This window comes from Coturnix japonica, chromosome 4, assembly GCF_001577835.2.
Source record: "Coturnix japonica isolate 7356 chromosome 4, Coturnix japonica 2.1, whole genome shotgun sequence".
In the NCBI taxonomy this organism is placed as follows: Eukaryota; Metazoa; Chordata; class Aves; order Galliformes; family Phasianidae; genus Coturnix; species Coturnix japonica.
In genome coordinates this window covers 63,095,225-63,116,385 of record NC_029519.1, presented here as the reverse complement: position 1 = coordinate 63,116,385, position 21,161 = coordinate 63,095,225, and the positions used below count along the sequence as shown (strand labels likewise).

Genomic DNA, 21,161 nt, shown 5'->3' with positions numbered 1-21,161 from the left:
GCTACAGTTTCATGTTTTCCCCCAAAATTGTTAAATTGCCTTAGCCTGTTAAGCTGACAAACCCGTTAAGTTGCCTTTGCCTCACAGTTCTGAGCCTGTAAATCATTGATTCTCCTAATCTTATGAAATTATTTTCCATTTTCTGAATCATTTCAGCTTGATGCAAAAAGACAAATCTGCAGAAAATTATTTCATAAGGCCTGTATCTGAGTTGAGCCCCAGAAGCACTGCTCATTGCAAATCTGCAGTTTGCACTGCTGTAACAGCTGCATTAAATGAGCGTTTGTTAGAATAAAGTAAACCTGGCGGAACTTCTCTAAAGTCCTTTTAGTGCAGATAATCCAGTAGTGGTATGCTCCGCTGCTACAGGGCATGCATTGTTCACTATCATGCCATGAATGAGCCTAGATTTGTATGTTGTACTCTCGACATGAAACTACATTAATCATAGACTGAGATTTCTTTGTTTGGTAAAACAGATTGTTTCTAGCCTGTTACAGTATCTCACATTCCTATAGCCCACAATAGACTTCTGTCCACAGGGCTCACTGCACAGTGCAACGCTAATGCAGCTCAATAGCTCACCTAAAAAACCCACACAAAATTCCAAACCCAACAACTGAGTCCATAAGGAACCACCTGTTTTTGAGGTTTGGCCTTCTGTTTCTCAGTCTGTGTGAGACTATTATTAACATGCAGGATTTGTACTTTATGTTGGTTGCTTTGGTTTTCCTCATCTCCATGGTATCCCTGGTAAGAAGCATAACACCTGAAGATATCAAAAAACAGCCCTTTGTGCTCCAAAAGATATACAGTTTCTTGAATAAGGCTGCTGGAAACTTTGCAATATAAACTGGGTGAGTAAATATACTACCACTCAGAGAAAGCTGGGCTCCCTTTCCCTGACTAATGGAAAGGTTAACTCCATCAAGCCCTGAACATTCAAGAGTCCTCCATCCTCAAATATTCCTCATTACGTATCTCTTGCAGCTCATTTGACAGAAGGAAAATTAAGCTTAAACTGTTGAAGACCTCATTCATTTATGCCAAGAAAATCCCACACAATTTGGAATTAATCAATAACACAGAAATCCCCTCCCACCTACCACATGGAGCCCAGTCTCCAAAAACCTGCCATATTTCTCTAGGGCAGTATGTGAAACAAGCCTGTTTGCAGAACTACCTTCACCCTCTTCTTATGCCAGCTTCCCACACAGAGAGACCTTTCACTACTTTTCTCTTGTGTGAAAAATAACACACTCAGGTAGAAACAAAGGCAGTATCATCATAAGGCAAGATTAAGAAGAAAAATAAAAAGAAAGATAATACACTCATGGAGAAACAAAGGCAAGATCATCAAAGGCAAGATTATCATGGTTCATGAAAGGCAGGTCATGCTTGACCAATCTTATCTCCTTCTACAACTGGGTGACCAGACTGGTAGATGAAGGAAAGACTGTTGATGTAGTCTACCTAGATTTCAGCAAAGCCTTTGACACTGTCCCTCACAGTATTCTCCTGGGGAAACTGACTGCCTATGGCCTGGACAGGTATACTGTCCTTTGGGTAACGAACTGGCTAGAGGGTCATGCCCAACAGGTGGTTAATGGAGTTAAGTCCAGCTGGGGACTTAACAAGACTTAACAGCTGGGGAGTTAACAAGTGGTTAATGGAGTTAAGTCCAGCTGGGGACCCATTACAGGTGGTGTCCCCCAGGGATCGGTACTGGGGCCCATCTTGCTTAATACTGTCATTGATGACCTAGGTGAGGGAATTGAGTGTACCCTCAGTAAGTTTGCAGGTGACACCAAGTCGGGAGGTGGTGTTGATCTGCCTGAGGGTAGGGAGGCCCTTCAGAGGGATCTGGATAGACTGGATCGCTGGGCTGAGGTTAGTGGGATGAGGATCAACAAGGCCAAGTGCTGGGTCCTGCACTTCAGCCACAATAACCCTATGCTGTGCTATAGGCTTGGAGGCTGAGTGGCTGGATGACTGTGAAGAGGAAACTGGGGATGTTAGCTGATGCACAGGTGAACATGGGCCAACAGCATCCTGGCCTGCATTAGAAATAGTGTGGCCAACAGGAGCTTGAGGAGAGTTAATCATCCCCTGTGCTCAGCTCTTGTGAGGCTGCACCTCAGGTACTGTGTTCAGTTTTGGGCTCCTCACTACAAGAAAGACATCAAGGCCCTGGAACATGTCCAGAGAAGGGCAATGAAACTGGTGAGGGATCTGGAGCACAAGATTTATGAGGAGCGGCTCAGGGAGCTGGGATTGTTTAGTCTGGAGAAGAGGATGCTCAGGGGAGACCTCATTGCACTCTACAACTTCCTGAAGGGAGGTTGTGACAAGGAGGGACTTGGCCTCTTCTCCCAGGCAACAAACAGGACCCGAGGAAATGACCATAAGTTGTACCAGAGGAGGTTTAGATGAGACATCAGAAAAAACTTTTTCTCTCAGAGTGGTCAGGTGCTGGAATGGCTGCAAATGGAATGCTGGGAGGTGGAGGAGTTACTGTCTGGTAGTGTTCAAGATGTGTCTGAATAAGGAGCTCCAAGATATAGTTTAGTGGCTTGTGGTAGCAAGGGCAATGGGAGGACAGTTGGATTAGATGATCTTGTAAGGTCCTTTCCAGCCTTGTCATTCTATGATTCTATAAAACCTGGAAAAACCTGATTTGAGAAATTCATTTATTCACTGAGTCAATACATTTTTCTCCCAGTGAAAAAAAAAAAAACAAAAAAAAAAACAAAAAAAAAACCAGGGGTTTTACTCCAACAAAATGCAACACAAAGAAGAGGCAGCACTTGAGCCAATGAGCCCTTATGAAAGCCCTGCTAACAAAGGGGTGCTTGAACTTTCTCCTTTCCCTAGGCATTTCTTTTGCTTTCCAGGAGACCTGAAGATCTCCTTGCAGAAGTAAAGATTGCAGTTGATTGCCACAAAACTTTCCATGAATGACCTTCTCTAAAGCAGTCAGGTGAGCTGCCCAAAGACCAGCCCAAGGTGTCACTCACCAGGCACAACTTACCAACTCCTATTGCCCCTAGGGCTAGGACCCCTCCCTGCCCACAGTGTTCAAGGAAGTAGGTTGCACCATTGTCATACAGGATTTCCCCTTTTAAAGAGGCTATAGGTACTTTGCAGATCAGCTCATTAACAAGAGAGGTGGCTATGCATTGTGTTGTGTTGTTTTTTTTTACAGTATTTCCTTGTTTGTGTTACAGAAGCATCTGCAGGCACTGTAAGCGATAAGGCCACCTTACTTTGGCTGTCACCTATAAGACATACTCTCATTAAATATTTACAGATTAAATAAAAAGTTCCACACGCCAGACTTGACCAAGATTTCATGCTAGAGCATCTGCCTGTTTCAGGAGCAGTACAGAAGAACACCCAGCCCCAGCTTCTCTAACAGTAAAGATTGTGCCACCCTGAGCAGTAAAAGCTCTGAATTTTAATCTCTTTGGATTTAGGAGGCCCTTTAACCATGAGTATTTGAAATCCTAAGCAACAGTTAACTTCAGGATGTTATCATATAAGGTGCACATGTGGATCTTAGGTGCCAAACCAGCACTGCAAGATCATTGCAAATTGTTTGGCTGCACAGCAGGTCCTCCTCCGAGAGAACCAACTATTGCAGCAGGGGCAACAGAGTGCAGGAACCCAAGGCAGGGCCTCATGTAGGCTGCCAGACATTAGTCAGACCTCCTAATCACAAAGCTGTTCTCAATGAGTATTGCTCCACCCAACCTATAACTGCTAATTACCCCAGTATTAATGTTTGCCACCTGTTTCCTTCTCCTTAGAGAAGGAAAGTTTCCTTAGGCTTTGCCGGAGGAAGTACATTTTGCCTGAGTCCCCCAGTTTCCACATTTCTTTCATGTCAGAATAACTTTCTACTACCAGAAAAATAAAAAACAATCAACAAAAATATATTATCATGGATCATTCAAAGTAGTTTGAACTAACCAAGCTTTGTTTCTTTTGTAAAACACTACCTGCAATCAGCTTCTTCACAGGAGCTGCAATCATAATGATGGGTTTCCACTCCCTCTCTTCTCTGGTTTTAAGACAGTGTCAAAACAGTGCCTGTGTTACAAATCAAACAGCAGATTGTTTTGCAAACTCCCTTGTTGTTTTCTCACTATTAATTGCCACCTGAATAAGGAAAGACCTTGAGGAAGAAAGAGAGAAAGTAGTGAAGTGCTTCCTCTGCATCCTCTCATCTCTCAGGGAAAACCTTCTGCAGCTGCTGGTGGCAATCAGAGGCCATGCCTAGGGGACACCACTCAGGCACCCTCGTGCCAGCCTCTTACTGTGGTGCAATGGTTTCAGTAGGTGTAGAGGCTTCTGCTCCACAGATTCCTCTCATCTCATGACCTCAGAGTAAGCCACAGAAGACTGTTGCTTTATTTTTTTCTGTTCGTTGTTTGTTTGTTTCCCAGTGGGTGCTCTTATCCATTGCAAATTTTACCTTTCCTTATTTTTCTTTCTCACACATGCAGCAGAACTCAAAGAAATTTGTGGGAGTAGAGCTGTCTCATGACAGCAGCTCAGCATTGCAGAAATTTAGCTGAGACAGGAAGCTACACTGCAAGTCTTCATATGTCACTTCTGGCGTAGAAAGCTTTGTCACACAGAAAATTAAAAAAAAAAATAGACTGACACATTTAAAGGATTTCAAGAGGTAGGAATACGGATAGTGTAGGGTGAAAAAACCTTATTTTTTCTAATAGACAAAAATGTCATATTTCTCAGACCCTTTTTTAACCTCTTCACTATGAGCTGTGTAGACTGAAACTTCATCAGACAGCAGGAGGGTTAGGAAAGCAGTGGCTACATTTTAATGCAGATTTGCCATTCCATCCTAGCTGAAATGAATTCTGGTGTTATTCTGACATGAACAAGGCAGGACTTGATAGAATCTGGCCGGCTATCTGGGTCTCTATCAGAAACTCAGACACTTTCTTGTCACTTCACCCATCTCTTCTTACTAGTACCCTGCTCCAAGCCAGCACAGAAATTCATGTCTTTGAAAATCAGGCAGCCTGACAAGGAGCATAAAAACTAAGGGACCAGACAGCCTTCCAATGCGCTTCGGCAAACCCATTGCTCAGAGCAGCTCATGGAAAGAATGATGAAAGCATACTACACACAGCTATAACCAAAGCGTGATGATGTGCTGGCAGAGTTAAACTGAAGAAATTTTCTACATAAGAATGATGTGCTGATTTAAATTGGTTTACTCTGATTAATTTAGTCTTGCTTCACAACAGTGTCATTTCTGTGGGCAAACAAAGCTTCAGTCTTAAATAGATGCTTGAACAGTTGTTCTCATAGGATTAATTTAAATTAAGGAATAGGTTGCAAGAAAAGGTAATTTTGTGATTCAAAAAGTATTATGTATTTCACAGACTTGGAACCCTGAACCATTACACCATAATCTTATCCAAATGTTGATGTCGTCAATGAATTTTAAAGCAGTTTCTAATTAAGATAAATAAGGAAAACAGATGCTGCTGAAGAAATGCCCAGTAAGGATTTCTATTTCAAGACAGAAGTGCTTTAAACACATAAGCAATTCTACAAGCCGTGGGATGTGATACACACAACTAAGCAATAGGCACTCAGTGAGACTATGTGCCATTTTATAAGTCACTGAGCACTCAGCACAAAGGTAGTGGTACAAGATATAGAAGAATGGGCCTGTAGCTTCCACTTTGTTTAATTAAAAACATGCATAAATTTCATCAGTCACAGCCAGTAGCATTTGCTCTGGGCTACAACATTTTTAGTTTTCTTCACTCAGAGGAAGATGCACACAAGAAACCCATTCAAGCAGCAGTTTCTGTATTTAAGCTCCCACAGTCTGTGGTGCTGTAGCCCAAGTCTCAACTGGGCCACAACGTGACCTTAAGAAAGTTGAGCGGTATCACTGTGGAATTCTGTAGCACAATAAAGTAAGAATTAGGTCAGCCTAATTGAATTGCAGTAGTTTGAAAAACACCTTCACTACCCACTTTGAAAGGGCTTTAGAGACCACACTAGGGAAATGTTTTCAGAATCCTCATCCTTGTTATTTCCTGCTTTGCTTGGAGGATTCACTGCTGGTGGACCCTCCAAGGCTTTTATTTGGCTGGAGGATGAAAATATTGCTATAATTAAAGATAAAATTTGCAAATGGACCTGAAGTTACCTTCAACAGCATTTTATCTGCCTTTTAGGCTATTATGTGCACATTAGGGTTTATCAAGACCACCTAGATTTCTCACCCAGGAGAACAGCTCTGCTGCAGGCTTGTCCTGGTCTGTTTTATGCAGCATTCTGCCTACCTGGAAAGCAGAAGAGGGCAGAGCTTTGGCAATGCTTTGGCAATGGCCCTTTCTGGCCTTCAGTGACAGCTTGGATTTCTATCTGGAAGAGTGTGTGCTTAAAAAAAAAAAAAAAACAAGAAAAACTAACTTTGGTCATGTAGGGCTTTCCACACAGTCACCACAGGAATATAAATATACATATAACAAAAGTGATCAGGAAAGTTTGCACCCACACCTGTGTTTGATCACAGTGTATATTTAAAATGTCAGTTGAAGAGCCTCTACTGCACATCGAGTCATCCCTTAGCTACATCAGTGTGATACTGACACAACTGGGAGCTGCAGCGAACAAGTCACACACTGAAGTTTGTGCCTTAAAGGCTACGTGTTACCCAAATATGTGAATGACTGCTGAGCACACTGGGATGCTTTCAACCACAAATCTACACTGTGACAGTTATCTCAAATATTGTACTAGAAGAATTGTGTGTAGCTCAGAATATTTTGCTAAGACATCTGCTTATACAGGAAATACCATTCATTGAGGTTCCCCAATTTTCTTAGCCTTCAGCACAGTATGTTCCTTACCTCTATTAGTACAATCTTTATTACTAAGCCATTTATATAAGTTAGTTTTTGACTGAATCTATAATCCCTGACTGACAGGATTATAGATATAATGTGTTTACTTAAGGGATTTTTCTGCTTATAGAGTCAGTTTGCAATCTTTTCACTGTCTAAATTATAGCCCAGGATTTATTTTCATCCATTTCCACATCCTGAAAAAATGTGAATAGAGGGAAATTCCATTTCTACAAGAGGCTCCCCATTGCTCTTTGCAGAGCTTATGACAGTACGTTGCCATTTCAGAAACCTTTGTAATTTCTGTCACTAAATTAGATGCCGCTTCATCAACACTGCCTGAAAATAGGCTGGGAGGTGACTGGGTGTCTGGGAATACTGCTTACAAAAAAACAGGTTCTAAGAGCTGTGGATTCATGGCAGAACATGCAATATGGAGGTTAAGCTGCAATAAGATTCAGTTCACGTTAATACCTGCTGTGAACTTAGTTAAAAAGAAATACAAGAAACAGCCTCTTCCACCTTCCCCTACTCTGAAAACAGCCTTATCCAATAACGAGATGAGGCCAACAGCAGAGAAGATGATTTACTTTATCAGTCATCCCTGTGTAATATCCCAGAGCATGCAACATAGCCTTTACAAACAGCTGTGCTGATGAAATTGGGCTGATGATTTTACACAGTAGTTGTGCTGCTGCCAGGTATAGCATTAACGTTAACTTAAGAAATGGCTCATGTCTTTTGGTTGGAGCTGTTATATATAGATGAGAAAGATAAAATATTTATTCTACAGCAAGATGAAAAAATGCACTCTTATAACAAAGTCATAGCATCCGAGTCACCTGGTGTTCAGCATTCTTTAACTTTTCCCAGAATTACCAGTGTTGGTGTCTGCACAGGACAGTTGTGTGTTTGAATGGAGCAGTGAAGTTGCATTTTTTTTGACTGGAACTTGTTTATGAATGTTCTTGTTTTGACAAGAGCGTTTAAAAGCCAAGGACTGTGGATCTTTTCAAAGTATGAGAATGTCAGAGAAAGGAAGAAAGGTTTCAGGATTTGCCTCATTATGTTGCACAGCAGATTGCACTCAACACTCACTCTGAATCCTAAGTTCTATATAAATATTCATAAATACATTCATCACGGGTCTTAGTAACATTATTCTGAAACTTGGATACCCAATTCTTCAATCCCAGGCAGGCCCTGTCAAGCCAAAAAAGAAAGAAAGGAAAAACAACTTGAACTGATAGTGCTGGGACAATCATACAGGGTTCAGGTAATCACAGCAGAGTGCATGGAATTCTGCTCCTGCAGCTTACGGGCCACTCTCGCACCTGTAGTCAACACAGGGAACAAAGGGCAACATTCAACCATTTTCACTATTTTCAGGTTTATCCTTCAGTATTTGAATATAGCACCACTGTTTTCCAAATTTATTTGCCATGAGATTAACTCAGCCCCTCAGAAACATCTGCACTAACCAAAATACCAATCCATATAGAAGAGTTCAAATAATAAGCTCTGAATAACTATTTTTTCAGAAAAAAAAACCAAAAAAAACCCAAAAAACAAATAAAAGCTGCATACATTGTCCAAAATTCTCCCTGTGCCTAAACAGAGGCAATGAAAACATACACTTCACTGTAGACTAAAGGGATAATACATAATCCCTTTATGTAATTTAGAGTTATATAATACAAATACCAGGGAACATTTGATCAGATCAAAAAGGGGACTAATTCAAAATGGAGCAAATAAAATTATTTTCCTGGCATAACCAGCCCAGGCAGTTTATTACTGAGAGAAAGAAGAATATAATAAGGTTTCCATGAAAGTTGACACTTTGTAATGCTACAACTATGAATAATATGAAATGAGACAGAAGTTTTAAGAAGTGTAAAGTTTTAGAAGACGCTAATTCTTCTAACTCAAGAGACAGAAGCCATGTTGGATGGATGTAAATGTTGCACAGTAGCAGCTCCCTCACAGGCACTTTCACAACTTCTAAGGGATGTGATGCTCACTACGGGACTGAGCATGAGTCTGATCAAGATTGACAGTTTCTGTGTCTCTTCACACATAAGAGAAGGAAAAACAAACAACACAGTCAGACATTCCTGATGATCCACTGCAAGGACAACTAAAGCTTTTCTATTTGTTTAGCAAAGTTGCAGGAGAAATCTATTTGATTGTTTTTAATATTATATTTAAATTTCCAACCATGTGAAATGGACAAAACGCACTCTTTCTGCTTTCCCCTACAGTACTCTGTAGCAACCATTGTTAATGCTTTTGGTTGAGCAGAACTGGGGTGGAACTAAGATGGGGACTCTTCCAACCTGCTGCTCCTTCACAGCTCTGAGCTGGGTGTCCAAAGAACAAGGATTTGCTGCAGCCACTGACTTGCCACCTGCCCGAGGCATTCAACTGTATCTAGAACAATGATGCTGGAAATACTCCTGAGTAAATACACAATAACATTTCTGTGTTTACAGCATCTGTGAAAGGTGTGGAGAGGGCTGTTTCTCTACTGTTTGTTTCCAGAGTGAGTCAAACCCATTAATTAAATTCATGCTCTTGTCCTGTTTCAAAAGGAAAAGCAGCTGATTTATGGGCACTGACAGCTGCAGGAACCAGAAGCTGGTTTTGCTCTTACCACCCCTAATTAATTTTTAAGCATCTAGGCAGGTTGGTTTCTGAGATTCTGATCAAATAAGAAGCTGAATGTCCTTGGCTTCTACAAAGAAAGACAAAGGAAAGTGCTCTATACAGTGAGTTGTCTGTCAGGCTGTCATGCTTTTTCAGTGCTGGCTGAAAACTGTCTGCAGGAATTGGGCACCTGGATGTTGTGTTGAGGGACAAGGTTTAGTGGGAGCTATTAGTAACAGGTGAACGGTTGGACTGGATGATCTTTTAGGTCTTTTCCAACCTTGGTGATTCTATGATTCTATGAACATCTCTGTGCTCAAGCAGCTTGTGGGATGAAGCTCTGAAAGGTCTCACTTATGTAGGTTTGCTTGCCTATTCATTACCTTTCTCCTCTTGACAATAAAAATATTGAGAAAAAACACAGTATCTGAGAAACAGTGTAATCTATTGTAATAATGGAGAAGAAAAAAATCTCATTAACAACAGACGCAGACAAATTGCCAGCAATAGAATAAATAGATTAGAACCTTCTAGAAGAATATTGTCACAGCATGTACAATACATACAAATACCAATATCCAACAAGACATCATGTTCATTTTTTCTTCCAGGTTCTTTAAATAAAATACAGATTGCTAACTTTTTGAGTTGAAATCTGCAGGTAGGCAATCAAAACACATTTAATACCCAGCCTAAGAATAGGAAATTGTTACATAAATGGAAATCTTTGGATGCTGAACTTTCACCCTAGACGTCTGACATTTTTGCTAATAAAGAACTACACAAACATAGGAAGAGTGTATTGACACTATTACCTGCCCAGCATATGTTGCTGTTGCAGACATTGCCAATAAAGATCAAAGCTTTCCCTGCATTAATGAGCTCAACCTAGGCACTGCACATTCTTGCAGCAAGCTCTAGACCTCTATTGACTTCTACTGAGCTAAAGGTTGGGTCACATGAGCTCCGGACCCTTTTCCAACCACATATTTTATGAGTCTGTACAAAACTTCATAAAACAAATTCAATTTATTTTGTTGCAATTTGTGATTCGGTAGAAGCCTGGTAAGAGCACAGATAGCACCACATAAAACAGCTCAAAATCATTATTTGCCAAGAAGAAACTGACACTAGTTGGCATGAACGTCAAAATTAGTGGAACAAATAAAACATAAAAATACCTTTTTTCACCAGTGGTATAAATGTATTTACTAAAAGATAGCTGTGGCTAAAAACCTGCATCCAGTCACTGGTGAGCACATGATAACAGACCACAAGGTCAATTAAACAGACAGCAGCATCCTAAGCCTCTCAGCTAATAAAAAAGTGATAATTCTGCAGAAATCTCCATGTGGGCTTGAGTATATTGCTTCTCACCATTCAAACAAAACAAAACAAAACAAACCCAGCATTCTATGACCTCTTAATTTATAGCAAAATGAGCAAAATTCAATTCATAAAGCTGGCAAGTGGAAGTTCAGCCCATGCACCCATGAAATGGTGACGTCACAGCACTCTTCTGGATGACAACAGCCTGTTTTCATCTATGGATCAAGACATAACTTTTCCATTACTACTCAGGCTCCCCACAGATCAAGGAGCTCCAATAGATTTCAAAGAATTATTAAACAGTGTTTATTTAAATGCTATCGACGCATGGTGTCTTGCTTGTTTACGCACTTCATGTTTTCAGTGACAAGTTATATTTACAAAAAGCATAATGAAAGAATTCAGGAAACAGTGTTTGTATAAATATATAAAAAGCCTTGAGGATCTCTTTGAATTTAAAAAAATTGGAAGAATAACTAAACTCAATCTGATTTTGCTTTTTAAGCGCTTTTCATAAAGGAAACTGACTATTCACTTCTCTTCCTCCTCAATTTTCCCAGTAGGCCAAGAACTACTGTTTTCTTTATCCCTATAGAGCTTAGGAGACAAGTGTACAGTTTCAGAGTTGAGAGATTATTCTGATTTCTGTTAATGCTCAGAGTCAATTTGGGATTTTCAAATTAATCTTTGATTTCACAAAATTTCTCCCCTTCATTACCTTGCAATGGACTCTTAGAGGCTTCAATTACATGTGTAGCAAGATCAGCCGTGGTTTTATCATCAACAAATGCGGGCCCACATTTTATACACTATCCCTGATACAAAATCCATTTCAGCTTTCCTTTAGGACACAGCACATTAATACAGCCATATGTAAATAATTGTCGTGGAACACATGAGCAGAAACACTAAGAACATATGTAAATCAGAGGTTTGTTCTACTAAATTTGAATTGAGATGATTTAATCAGTAGAACTGATTAAAAAGATCCCAAAAATGCTATTGTACTACACAATTTGCAGCAGAGAAAGTACTTGAACAAAACCACCAAAGCATGTATGGGGCAGGGCCTAAGCCATTAGAGTATAAAAGGAAACTGAGAGGGGAATGCAAATCTTAGGACATATATTAAAACCACTGTAGACAGCTGATTAGAACTAGAAGGTAAATCTGGGAATATCTGCTCACAGTGTCTAAAAGTTTGTGTTCAACAAAGAGAATACACTTAAGTTCACCCAGGGGCCATGCCAAAATAGGTTTAGGGTACTGCCCTTAGATTTTGATATTATGGCTTCCAGATAGGATGTTTTTCAGCAACTAAATGAAATTGAAAATGCACATAGAAGCATGTACAATGCAAGTACTCAAATCCTAACGATCTTGTTTAAATTCCAGGTTATTCTGGAATGTGAAAACTTCTTGCTGCTTGGATCCATGACAAGAACATAGATGCTATTCACGTATTCGAACAATCTGCACCAATATGGTAAGCTATGTTCCAGAGTCTTGGGTCACTTCTTGTTGTGTCCTACATTGAAGGGAACAGGCATGGAAGACTGTCTCAAGAACAATAACATGAAAAGTATTAAACAGCATAAAAAAGCAGGAGATGGTGACAATCCTTGATTTATGAACACTGTTGTACACACTAGACAAGTATCCAAGAATATCCCAAAAGGGACGTTGCTAAGCAAAGATGATGGTAAAAGGAGTGTTCAAGATGCCTGAGTATAATTTGAAGGAATAAGAGCAACTTTCCAAGCTATCACCAAGTAAAATAGAATAAAGCACCAAGTACAACAAAAAGAAAATATTTTTAAGTACAAACATAAACTGATTTATGTCTGAGCCTGTCTGACGCAGAGAAAATGAGCAATTCACTTGAAATCCAGCTTCTGTGCATATTCTGTTAAACAGACAGCATTTTGATGCTGAGATTTCAGCACTTATTTTAATATTACAGGCAAACAGTTTCAGCAATTCACTGCTTTTCCTTAAAGCAAACAAACAAAAACTCTTACCTTTGGATCAAAATCCAGTGACATACATCACAAAACAACGAAATCAGTTATCATTTGACATGATTGAAATACTTAAGCTTACAACTTACCAACAGCTACGACTTTTGTCAGCTCTCCTTTTTTGCTTTTTACTTCCAGGGAATTTTAGAAAACTCAAATACAAACTAATGAAAACCCTATAATTAACCTACTATTTCGGAATCTGTTCAACAGACAGAAGTAATTCAGCGGGGACAAGAATGCATTGTACAGGATGCATCTTTTGCTTTTGTTAGCAGCCTTTCAACATATGGCAAGATCTTGTTTTTCATTTTAATTTCATTTAGGACATGGCATACACAAAGCAAATAAGGGCAGCTAGTCAAAACTATGCTGTAAGAAAAATCAGAAATCGGAAAAAAAATTAAATGAAAAAACCCTCTTTGTAATAAATAATGACAGCTGTAGCAAATAAGAATATAATTAAGTTAAAATGAGATACAAGAAGACCCCCAATAAAAAGCTGCTTAAAGACAGGAATGCACAATGATTCATTCTTCATAAGCTTTATTCTTAGTCTACTTAAAGTGCAAACAGCACCATTAACAGATGCACAGAAACACTCTCAACCTTTTGCAACACTATAATAAGATTGAATAGGGCTATAAATCTCCAAAGTGCTGCACAAACATTAGGCTCTGAGAAGGATGTGGAATGGTAGCATACAAGACAAGTTAAGTGACTTGCTGTAAGGCAACAGAGCAGGGAAATGAATCAAAGGATCCCAGGCTCTCCTTAGCAATGACTCACACCAGATCTCAGGACCAGCTCATTTTGGTCCTAAATCACAAGCTGCTGAATTCAGCAGAATGCTTTTGGTTTTCAGTCATATGTCAGTCTTTAAAAATAAATAAATAAATAAAAATTTAAGAGAACGTTCTACATATCACCTGTGGGTCAAATGCTATGTATTGTTTTCTTCTCGACTTTGTATTCTAACAGGGACTGTTTAAGTACCACTACAGCTGAGGGTACTCTAAAAATTGAAATCAAGCAGTGAAATTTTATGAGAGCTTCTCAGAGTTCAACCACAAATCTGATCTGTATTATTGTAAGGAAAGTGTACACAAAATATACAATAATGGCCATTAGGTTGCCTTGACAATCCCCAGCAGACGCATTACCTGTAGCTGCTGAATTCAAGATTCAACTAGATGCTTAGATGCTGAAAGAGTTCTGCTGAAAGGGATCTCAAGGCCTTTAAAGAAGTTGCATTTACAAGACAAGCCTTGCAAGGCTTTTCTTGGTAGAGCAAGACCACCTTTGGAATCAAAGCCTGCAATATAATCTGCAAGTTATAGATACCCAAGCAGAGAGATGCTAAGAAAGAAAGAAGGTATGAGGCACAAGTTCTGGGGTCAACAGGAAAACGCATTTACCATTTCACAGGTGTGACCCTGACTTGACAGTTAATGTTTATTACAGGTTGGTGTGCATGAAGATCCACATGCACATATGGCCACATTCCACACATTCCATCCCTACAAGAAATGCAGAAAATATTAATATTTTTTTAAGGAGAAAAAGCATCTACAGTGTTTCAGTTCTAACTACATCATTACCTTGAGAATTTATCTCTAAATTCTTAATAGAAAACAATTCACTGGATTTTCCATTTTGCCTGGAGCACACACATCTGCAAGATCAGTAGCTTCACCAGGTACCTTGAATGCTAGGTACAATGCCAGAGGCATTTCTTAAATTCAAAGTTCATAAAAAACCGGAGGAGAAAGTTCTGACAAGCATACATTGATGTTTTGGCAGATTCTATAAATATCCTGGCTGCCAGCAAAGGAAAAAGTAATCCCATAATATTTGAAGAATTTCTTGTTTTATTGTTTAACGCGTAAACATTTCACATGAGCCCTAATCCACTGTAGCCAGCATGCTCACGCTCACGTTAAGCAGGTTAGCATTCCAGCCCAGCTCAAGGGGATGAGTTGTGTTACTCAAGTGATTTGTTTGAACATTGTCTAAACTAAGAAATTACTACAGAATGAAGAGGAGGATGTTATATTTCCACACAGTTTGCAGTAGACAACCTGCACTTCAGATTAATATACTTGCGCAGACACATGAAGAAATCACTCACAAACTGTTGCTTTACTATTGCAGGATCAAGACATTTAAACCAAATCTTTCAAGCAGTCGATGGAGTACAGTCTGAAAGGTAAAACGTTTTTTGCACTCCTAGTGTAGGTTTAAGACTATCTAGACATTCACTATCACAACCTCAGCATTCCACAACAGGCAGTATCACAGGATTCACTTTCACTGTGCAGTACCTTGTCTTCCAATGATGCTTAATGGCTACGAGCACTAATGACAGAACAGGTTCTGAACTGTGTTTCTTTCCAATCCCTAACATTTTGGTTGTAATAAATAAAAGCTTGCCCGTTTCTACTCTCAAGTTTAGAATAAGTTGAATACTGTAAAAAAGAGATAGAGGAACATGAAGTTGATTCATTCTAAATCAATTAACAAGGGTAAAAAGACAGAAGAAGAAAATGTGGAAAGGAAGTTAAAAGGCGATGGGAAGAATAAGTGCAAAATGGGGGGGGGAAGAGGTACTGGGGGAAAGAGAATTGGAAAACAAGAGAATTTATTTGTCTGAAGAGGGAAAGGAAAGCACATTTCCTAAACTGTGTGCCTGATCTAAAAGCTGCAGGTTGTTTCATTAAATGATCAAACCTAATATATCCTGAACAATTTAATGCAAGTTTCCACCAAATCCATTTAATTGTTTTTCCTGTGTTGTTTTTTTGTTGTTGTGTTTTTTTTTTGTTTTTTTGTTTTTTTCTTTTCCTTTTTTTTCTTTTTTTTTTTTTTTTTTTTGTTTTGTTTTACTAGATTAGAATTACTGAGTCACGCTAACTGCTTAGGGCTTTATCCAATTTTCTTGGTATTAAGAGAGGGTGATATGCTGAAGAAGTATCTCTTATCCAACCGCTTCAATGCCTGCCACTAGCAATATTTGGGATGATGTAAACAAACCAAAAGTATTTGAAATATTCAGGACAAAATAATTTTGAGGACATAAAGCTACAATTGAATACCACAGCTGAGATCACATATCCTACCTGGCCTTAATCCTGCCTAAAGGCATATAATGGCTCAATCAAAGCTATTTGAAGCAATCTGCACAGACATCTGAGCCTACTTCCAAAATATTGCTCCCTTAGCTAAAAAAACTATTACATACTTAAAGGATAAGGGCCTGCTAAATTCCAGCAGCATCTCTTTATCTCCTTTGCCAGAAATTCAATGGGGAGTGAAAAAAAAAAAAAAAAAGAGAGAGAGAGACAATGAAATTAAAAAAAAAAAAAAAAAAAAAAAAAAAAAAAAAAAAAAAAAGCAGTTTGTCTATCCACAAAATTGCTTTGCAAACAAACAGAAAAAAGCCTTTCAATAAGCCAGGATGTCAGTTCTGTTGGTACAGTGCTTTAACTCATAAATGCAAGTGCACTTACATTTAGTTGTTACTTTCATAAGTTTTATTCTATTTGACTTTTAACTTTAAAATAAAATAAAAAAAAAAAAAAGGAAAGGGGGAGAGGAAGGGGGAGAGGAAGGGGGCAGAGGAAGGGGGAGAAGGAAGGGGGAGAGGAGGGGGAGAGGAGGGAGAGGAAGGGGGGAGTAGTGAAAGGGGGAGAGAAGGGGAGAGGAAGGGGGAGGTAGGAAGGGAGAGTGAAGGGGGAGAGGAAGGGGGGAGAGGAAGGGGGAAGAAGGAAGGGGAGAAGGAAAGGGGAGAGTGAAGGGGGAGAGGAAGGGGAGAGGAATGGGGATGAAGGGAAGGGGAGAGGAAGGGGGAGAGGAAGGGGGAGAGGAAGGGGGAGAGGAAGGGGGAGAGGAAGGGGGAGAGGAAGGGGGAGAGGAAGGGGAGAAGGAAGGGGGAGAGGAAGGGGGAGAGTGGAGGGGGAGAGGAAGGGGAAAGTTCAAAAACATGAGGACTACTATCTCTTCCTCTGTGAACAGTGTTCCCCAGATCACCTAAAGTTTCAGAGCCTTACATTTATTATCAAAGGTTCTTCTACTGATAGCCCCCAGATTATTGTTGAAGATTGTTGTGTATGCTGTTCCCTGGTTTTTGCTGCAGCATGGAACTCACGGGCAGACAGAGGCAACAGCCTCCAGCAGACAAAAGATGAAACCTAAGACACAAGAGCTTGATTAATCTTGGTGTAAAGTGTGCTGCTATGCTGCAAGCTAGTGGCAGCTACATGACAGCATCCACTGCATAAAGCTAGATAGTGGCCTGGTTTGCCTACTTTTTCCCCTAAACTTCATCCTGTGGCAGTAGGATGTAGCCTTGACATTCACTGCCCAGTATTTTCCATTCTCCACAGCAGAATTTTTCATTGATCTCAGCATACATATAACTGACACGTTAAAAATGAAATTATTCCAGAAGGTTCAAAAGAGAGAAAGAAAATATTTATTGAGAATCAACCCACATCTAGAAAATATTCTGTATTTAAACAAGCTCCAAGTCTTCAGCTGACTCTGCAAATGAAAGGCTAAGGAAAGTGATTTCTGAGCCAGAAGAGAAAATAACAGCTCCACAGCCAGTTGTGCTGACATTAAATTCAAGTGAAAGGATTTGTTTGCTTTCCTGTCAGTACCACAAAGAAAATTGACATGTGCAATTTCTGGTTCCTTCAGACCCAGAAGAAATAAATATTCTGAAAGGCAGATTCTGTTCTTATTTGCATTCTCCATGTCCCCTCTGGTGAGGTGCAGAAAACCAAAGTAACATCATGGTTATAAAACAGCCAGGAGAGAATCTGTTTTGTATTCACACCGCTACACAGATCCTGAACTGTTGAGTATCTAAGGAACTGGTGGTAAAAATGTATCACTAATGACGGTGGCTATGTTGAAAAGTAGTGTATTGTAGCTGAGAGTTTGTCTCATCAAATAGTGTTACTGTACTCTTTGTATCTACTGTTATTTCTGTGGAAGTAAATAGGAGGCATTACTTTCAGAGCAAGCTGTGAAAGTCTGTCAGGGGCTGAATAGAAGTTCAGACCCTGACATGCTGTTGTTTTCCTTAAAAGTACCTTTCCAATCTCAGCACCTGCCTTTTCTCAATTTCAGCTAAATCTTACCTTTCATCAGCTGTGTCTTTTAACTATTGCTGTCTTCAACAAATGCAGCTGACATCTCATAGCAACTGTGGAATTTTCTCAGTGCTCATATAAATCACCACAACTTTTAATATATTGAATCAAGCACCATGCTCCTACACTGTCTACTCTTTGAGACCTAAACGTCTCAAGTCCTGTAACATTATTAAACCTTTCTTCTTCACTTCATCTTTAACCCAGAGGCCGATAACTTCTGCAGCTACGTATGCAGCACTAGGAGCATCTGTAAGAATGTTATCACAAGAGACCTTTAATTTAGATCATTTGCTTCATATTTATAAAATAGGTCTGATGGACCTACTAGGGGAGAAAATCATCAAATTTTGAACAGTGTGCAGCTTCTATGCCAGGAGATACAGTACATACATCAGCTAAAAAAGAAAAAGTCCAAAGAACAAGGACACGTAAAAACTCCAGAGTTTCCAATGAAAATGATAACTAGTCTTAAATTACTAAATTGAGAGACTCATCAAAATATCCTTTGAGGGAAACCAAAAGGTCTCCACTGCTTTCAGCATATGATCACTTCACGGGTGCACCACAGGACATGGATGTAGTGTAACAGACTCATGGTCTGCAGGATGTTTAGGGCAGGGAAGAAGTTACAGAATATCATGAATGAAGATAGAACAGTTCAGATTTCAGGTGCTCAATCCTCCAGATGATACAGTGGGGAGAACACTTTGTACAGTGCACCAAGGACTTCATTAGATAATATCTGAAGCTATATTTCTAGCAAGAACCAGGAAGAAGCCTTCTGTGAAGGTACAGAATAGAAACTATACAAGAAGATAGGGAACAGAGACGTATTTTGGGATATATTCAAATACTTCAGAAATGTTTACGAGCAAAAAAATATAAAATAAAATAAAACCCAATTTTTAACAGATAACACTCGGAGTGAACACAGAACAAAGTTTCTAAATTAAAATCTTTTATTTTTACTGCAACATTTTTATAAGCTCCCTTGTTTTCTAAAATAAACTTTAAAAAATGGAACTGGGACACTGATGGCATACATCAATTGCCGTGCACTTTTCCTCCTTCATCTAACCAAATTCTTTGCACTATGGCTTCCGACTGGTCCCTCGAGAAGTCCCCAAGGCAGAAGATAAACAACCACTTGAATTTCATAACCAGAACTTCAGTAGCTGTGTTTTCAGACATAGGAAGAAATAAGACAGTTTTACTAGTAATTAAAGAAAATCGGTTCCATAGGTCTAGAACACAAAAATCTAGACTACCATGGCTGTGTTCCCAGTTTATGACCTGCTTGTTCATCTATACCCATACCTCTCTTTACAATCCAAGTACCTGCCATGTAATTTAGCGTAAGGATTAAGGGCATGACAATGACAATCTGCTTATTCTAATTGAATTTGAGCTGGCCTATAAGAGTGAATGAATGGGGAAAATGAGTCATATTTTTCTCCTGAAAGACTTGCTCCATCAAATCTACAAGGCCTATAAAGTATTTATGTCCTCAAGAAGGAAAGCCACAGATCAACTGCCCATGCCGTTTATACCCATATCACTGCTACTCTAGGAAGCCTAGATTCTTTAGCTAACGGATAAAAAACAGCCTATCCTCTGAGCTCATTCAGACTCCGAGTTCACTGAGCCGAGGTCTGTGTTCTGGCATATTACACAAGCCAAGAGCTTTTTAAGTAGTGCATTGGTACTGGATTTAGTATTTCAACTTCATGACTGTTTGGGCTCATTCCAGTACCTTGGTGGTACTTTGATGAACTGCAAATACCGAAACCCAAAGCTGAAACCCACAGTCCCTTCTGGACTAGTGTCACTAGCCCGCTAGTGTCTTTCTGGCTAACTAAAGATGTTCTGATGGCTGTAGGCAGAACTCATGTCATCTTGACAGGTGTCAGAAAATATCTCCTGCTGAATCCATCTAGGAACCATAAAGTAAGCAGACTATTTGTATTAGGCATGAGAAAAGGCTGCTCAGCCAAATACATGATAAAACAGGGAGTCCAAGAGGCAAAAGGTTTTAATCAAGTGTTCACGTGCATGCAAGCCCACAGTAAAAGCGCCCCAACTGGATTCCCACCAACAGAGACCTTGTGAATCCTTTGCTTTAGGATGCAGCTCTATCAAAATTCCTGTGAACTGAAACATTACAGGGCTACTGAGGCTACAAATCCTGGCAGGAGGATTAAGGCCACATCTCACATAGTCTCAGAGCATCACGCTCAATCTAAAACATAGCAGCCACTACAACCTCCAGTCAAAACCACCAAGGAAACAGAGATGACATAGTATCCAAAGGGTTAGTAAATTGCTTCTTAAATTAATAAATTAGCAGCCCTGGTCCCATTTAACCCTCTGCCTCAAAGCCATGTCTCACAGCTATCAAAGTCACAGCCTGGGCAGCGTGCTGCACAGAAGGCTCCGTACCTGTTTCTAAGTCTACTTCTATTTTCAGCGATTTAAAAAGACATCAAATACAACAGGGATTTTCAGACCAAGGGATGAAATCCACGAATTCATTCTCCAAAGTACAAAGTTGCAAAGAGACACTTCAGTGAGACTCTTAGTTGCATAAAATTGGCTACAGCTATTTTGAGACTCCAGCTGTGTCCCCAAACACAGATCTCTGCACCGCCAAGTTTAACACAATTACTGAATCAAATATAGTTTCTCTGCTGATTGCTTCTTTCACACGTACACAACCATCTGCTTATCACACCCTTTTTTCTTTACCTTGACACATATTTCCGCCATACATTCCTTGAGAAACAATGCATTTCTATGTCTGTGCCTACACAATATGGTCCTGAACACAATTTGGGGTTTTAGGTATCTCAACAGAACAAATTATTATGATATATAGAATTAACAACTTTAAAGGACTGGAAATATAAATGTCAGTAGCTTAAACATCATCAGAGTGATGTAAGCTTGGGAAAAACAGATATAGCAAATAAGCTGGGCTGAGGAGGAAATGAATGTTTTTATGCTGCAAGCTATATTTGTTTTTCCTTTGTGCAAACTGGCTAATGGTTGTGAGAGTTTTGCCCTTTACCCAACTCTTCTTTTTAATCATTGAAAATAAAACA

General features: G+C 39.6%; 1 protein-coding gene across 1 annotated transcript in view; it reads left to right on the top strand.

Moving 5' to 3' along the window:
* The window catches only part of C4H4orf19 (chromosome 4 C4orf19 homolog), a 41,216-nt gene that overhangs the window by 7,799 nt on the left and 12,256 nt on the right, over nucleotides 1-21,161 (top strand). The window contains exons 2-3 of the mRNA XM_015862515.2: nucleotides 12,273-12,363; nucleotides 15,053-15,107. Of these exons, the coding sequence (XP_015718001.1) occupies nucleotides 12,327-12,363; nucleotides 15,053-15,107 (92 nt within the window). The 5' untranslated portion in view covers nucleotides 12,273-12,326. The remainder of the gene's footprint in view (nucleotides 1-12,272; nucleotides 12,364-15,052; nucleotides 15,108-21,161) is intronic.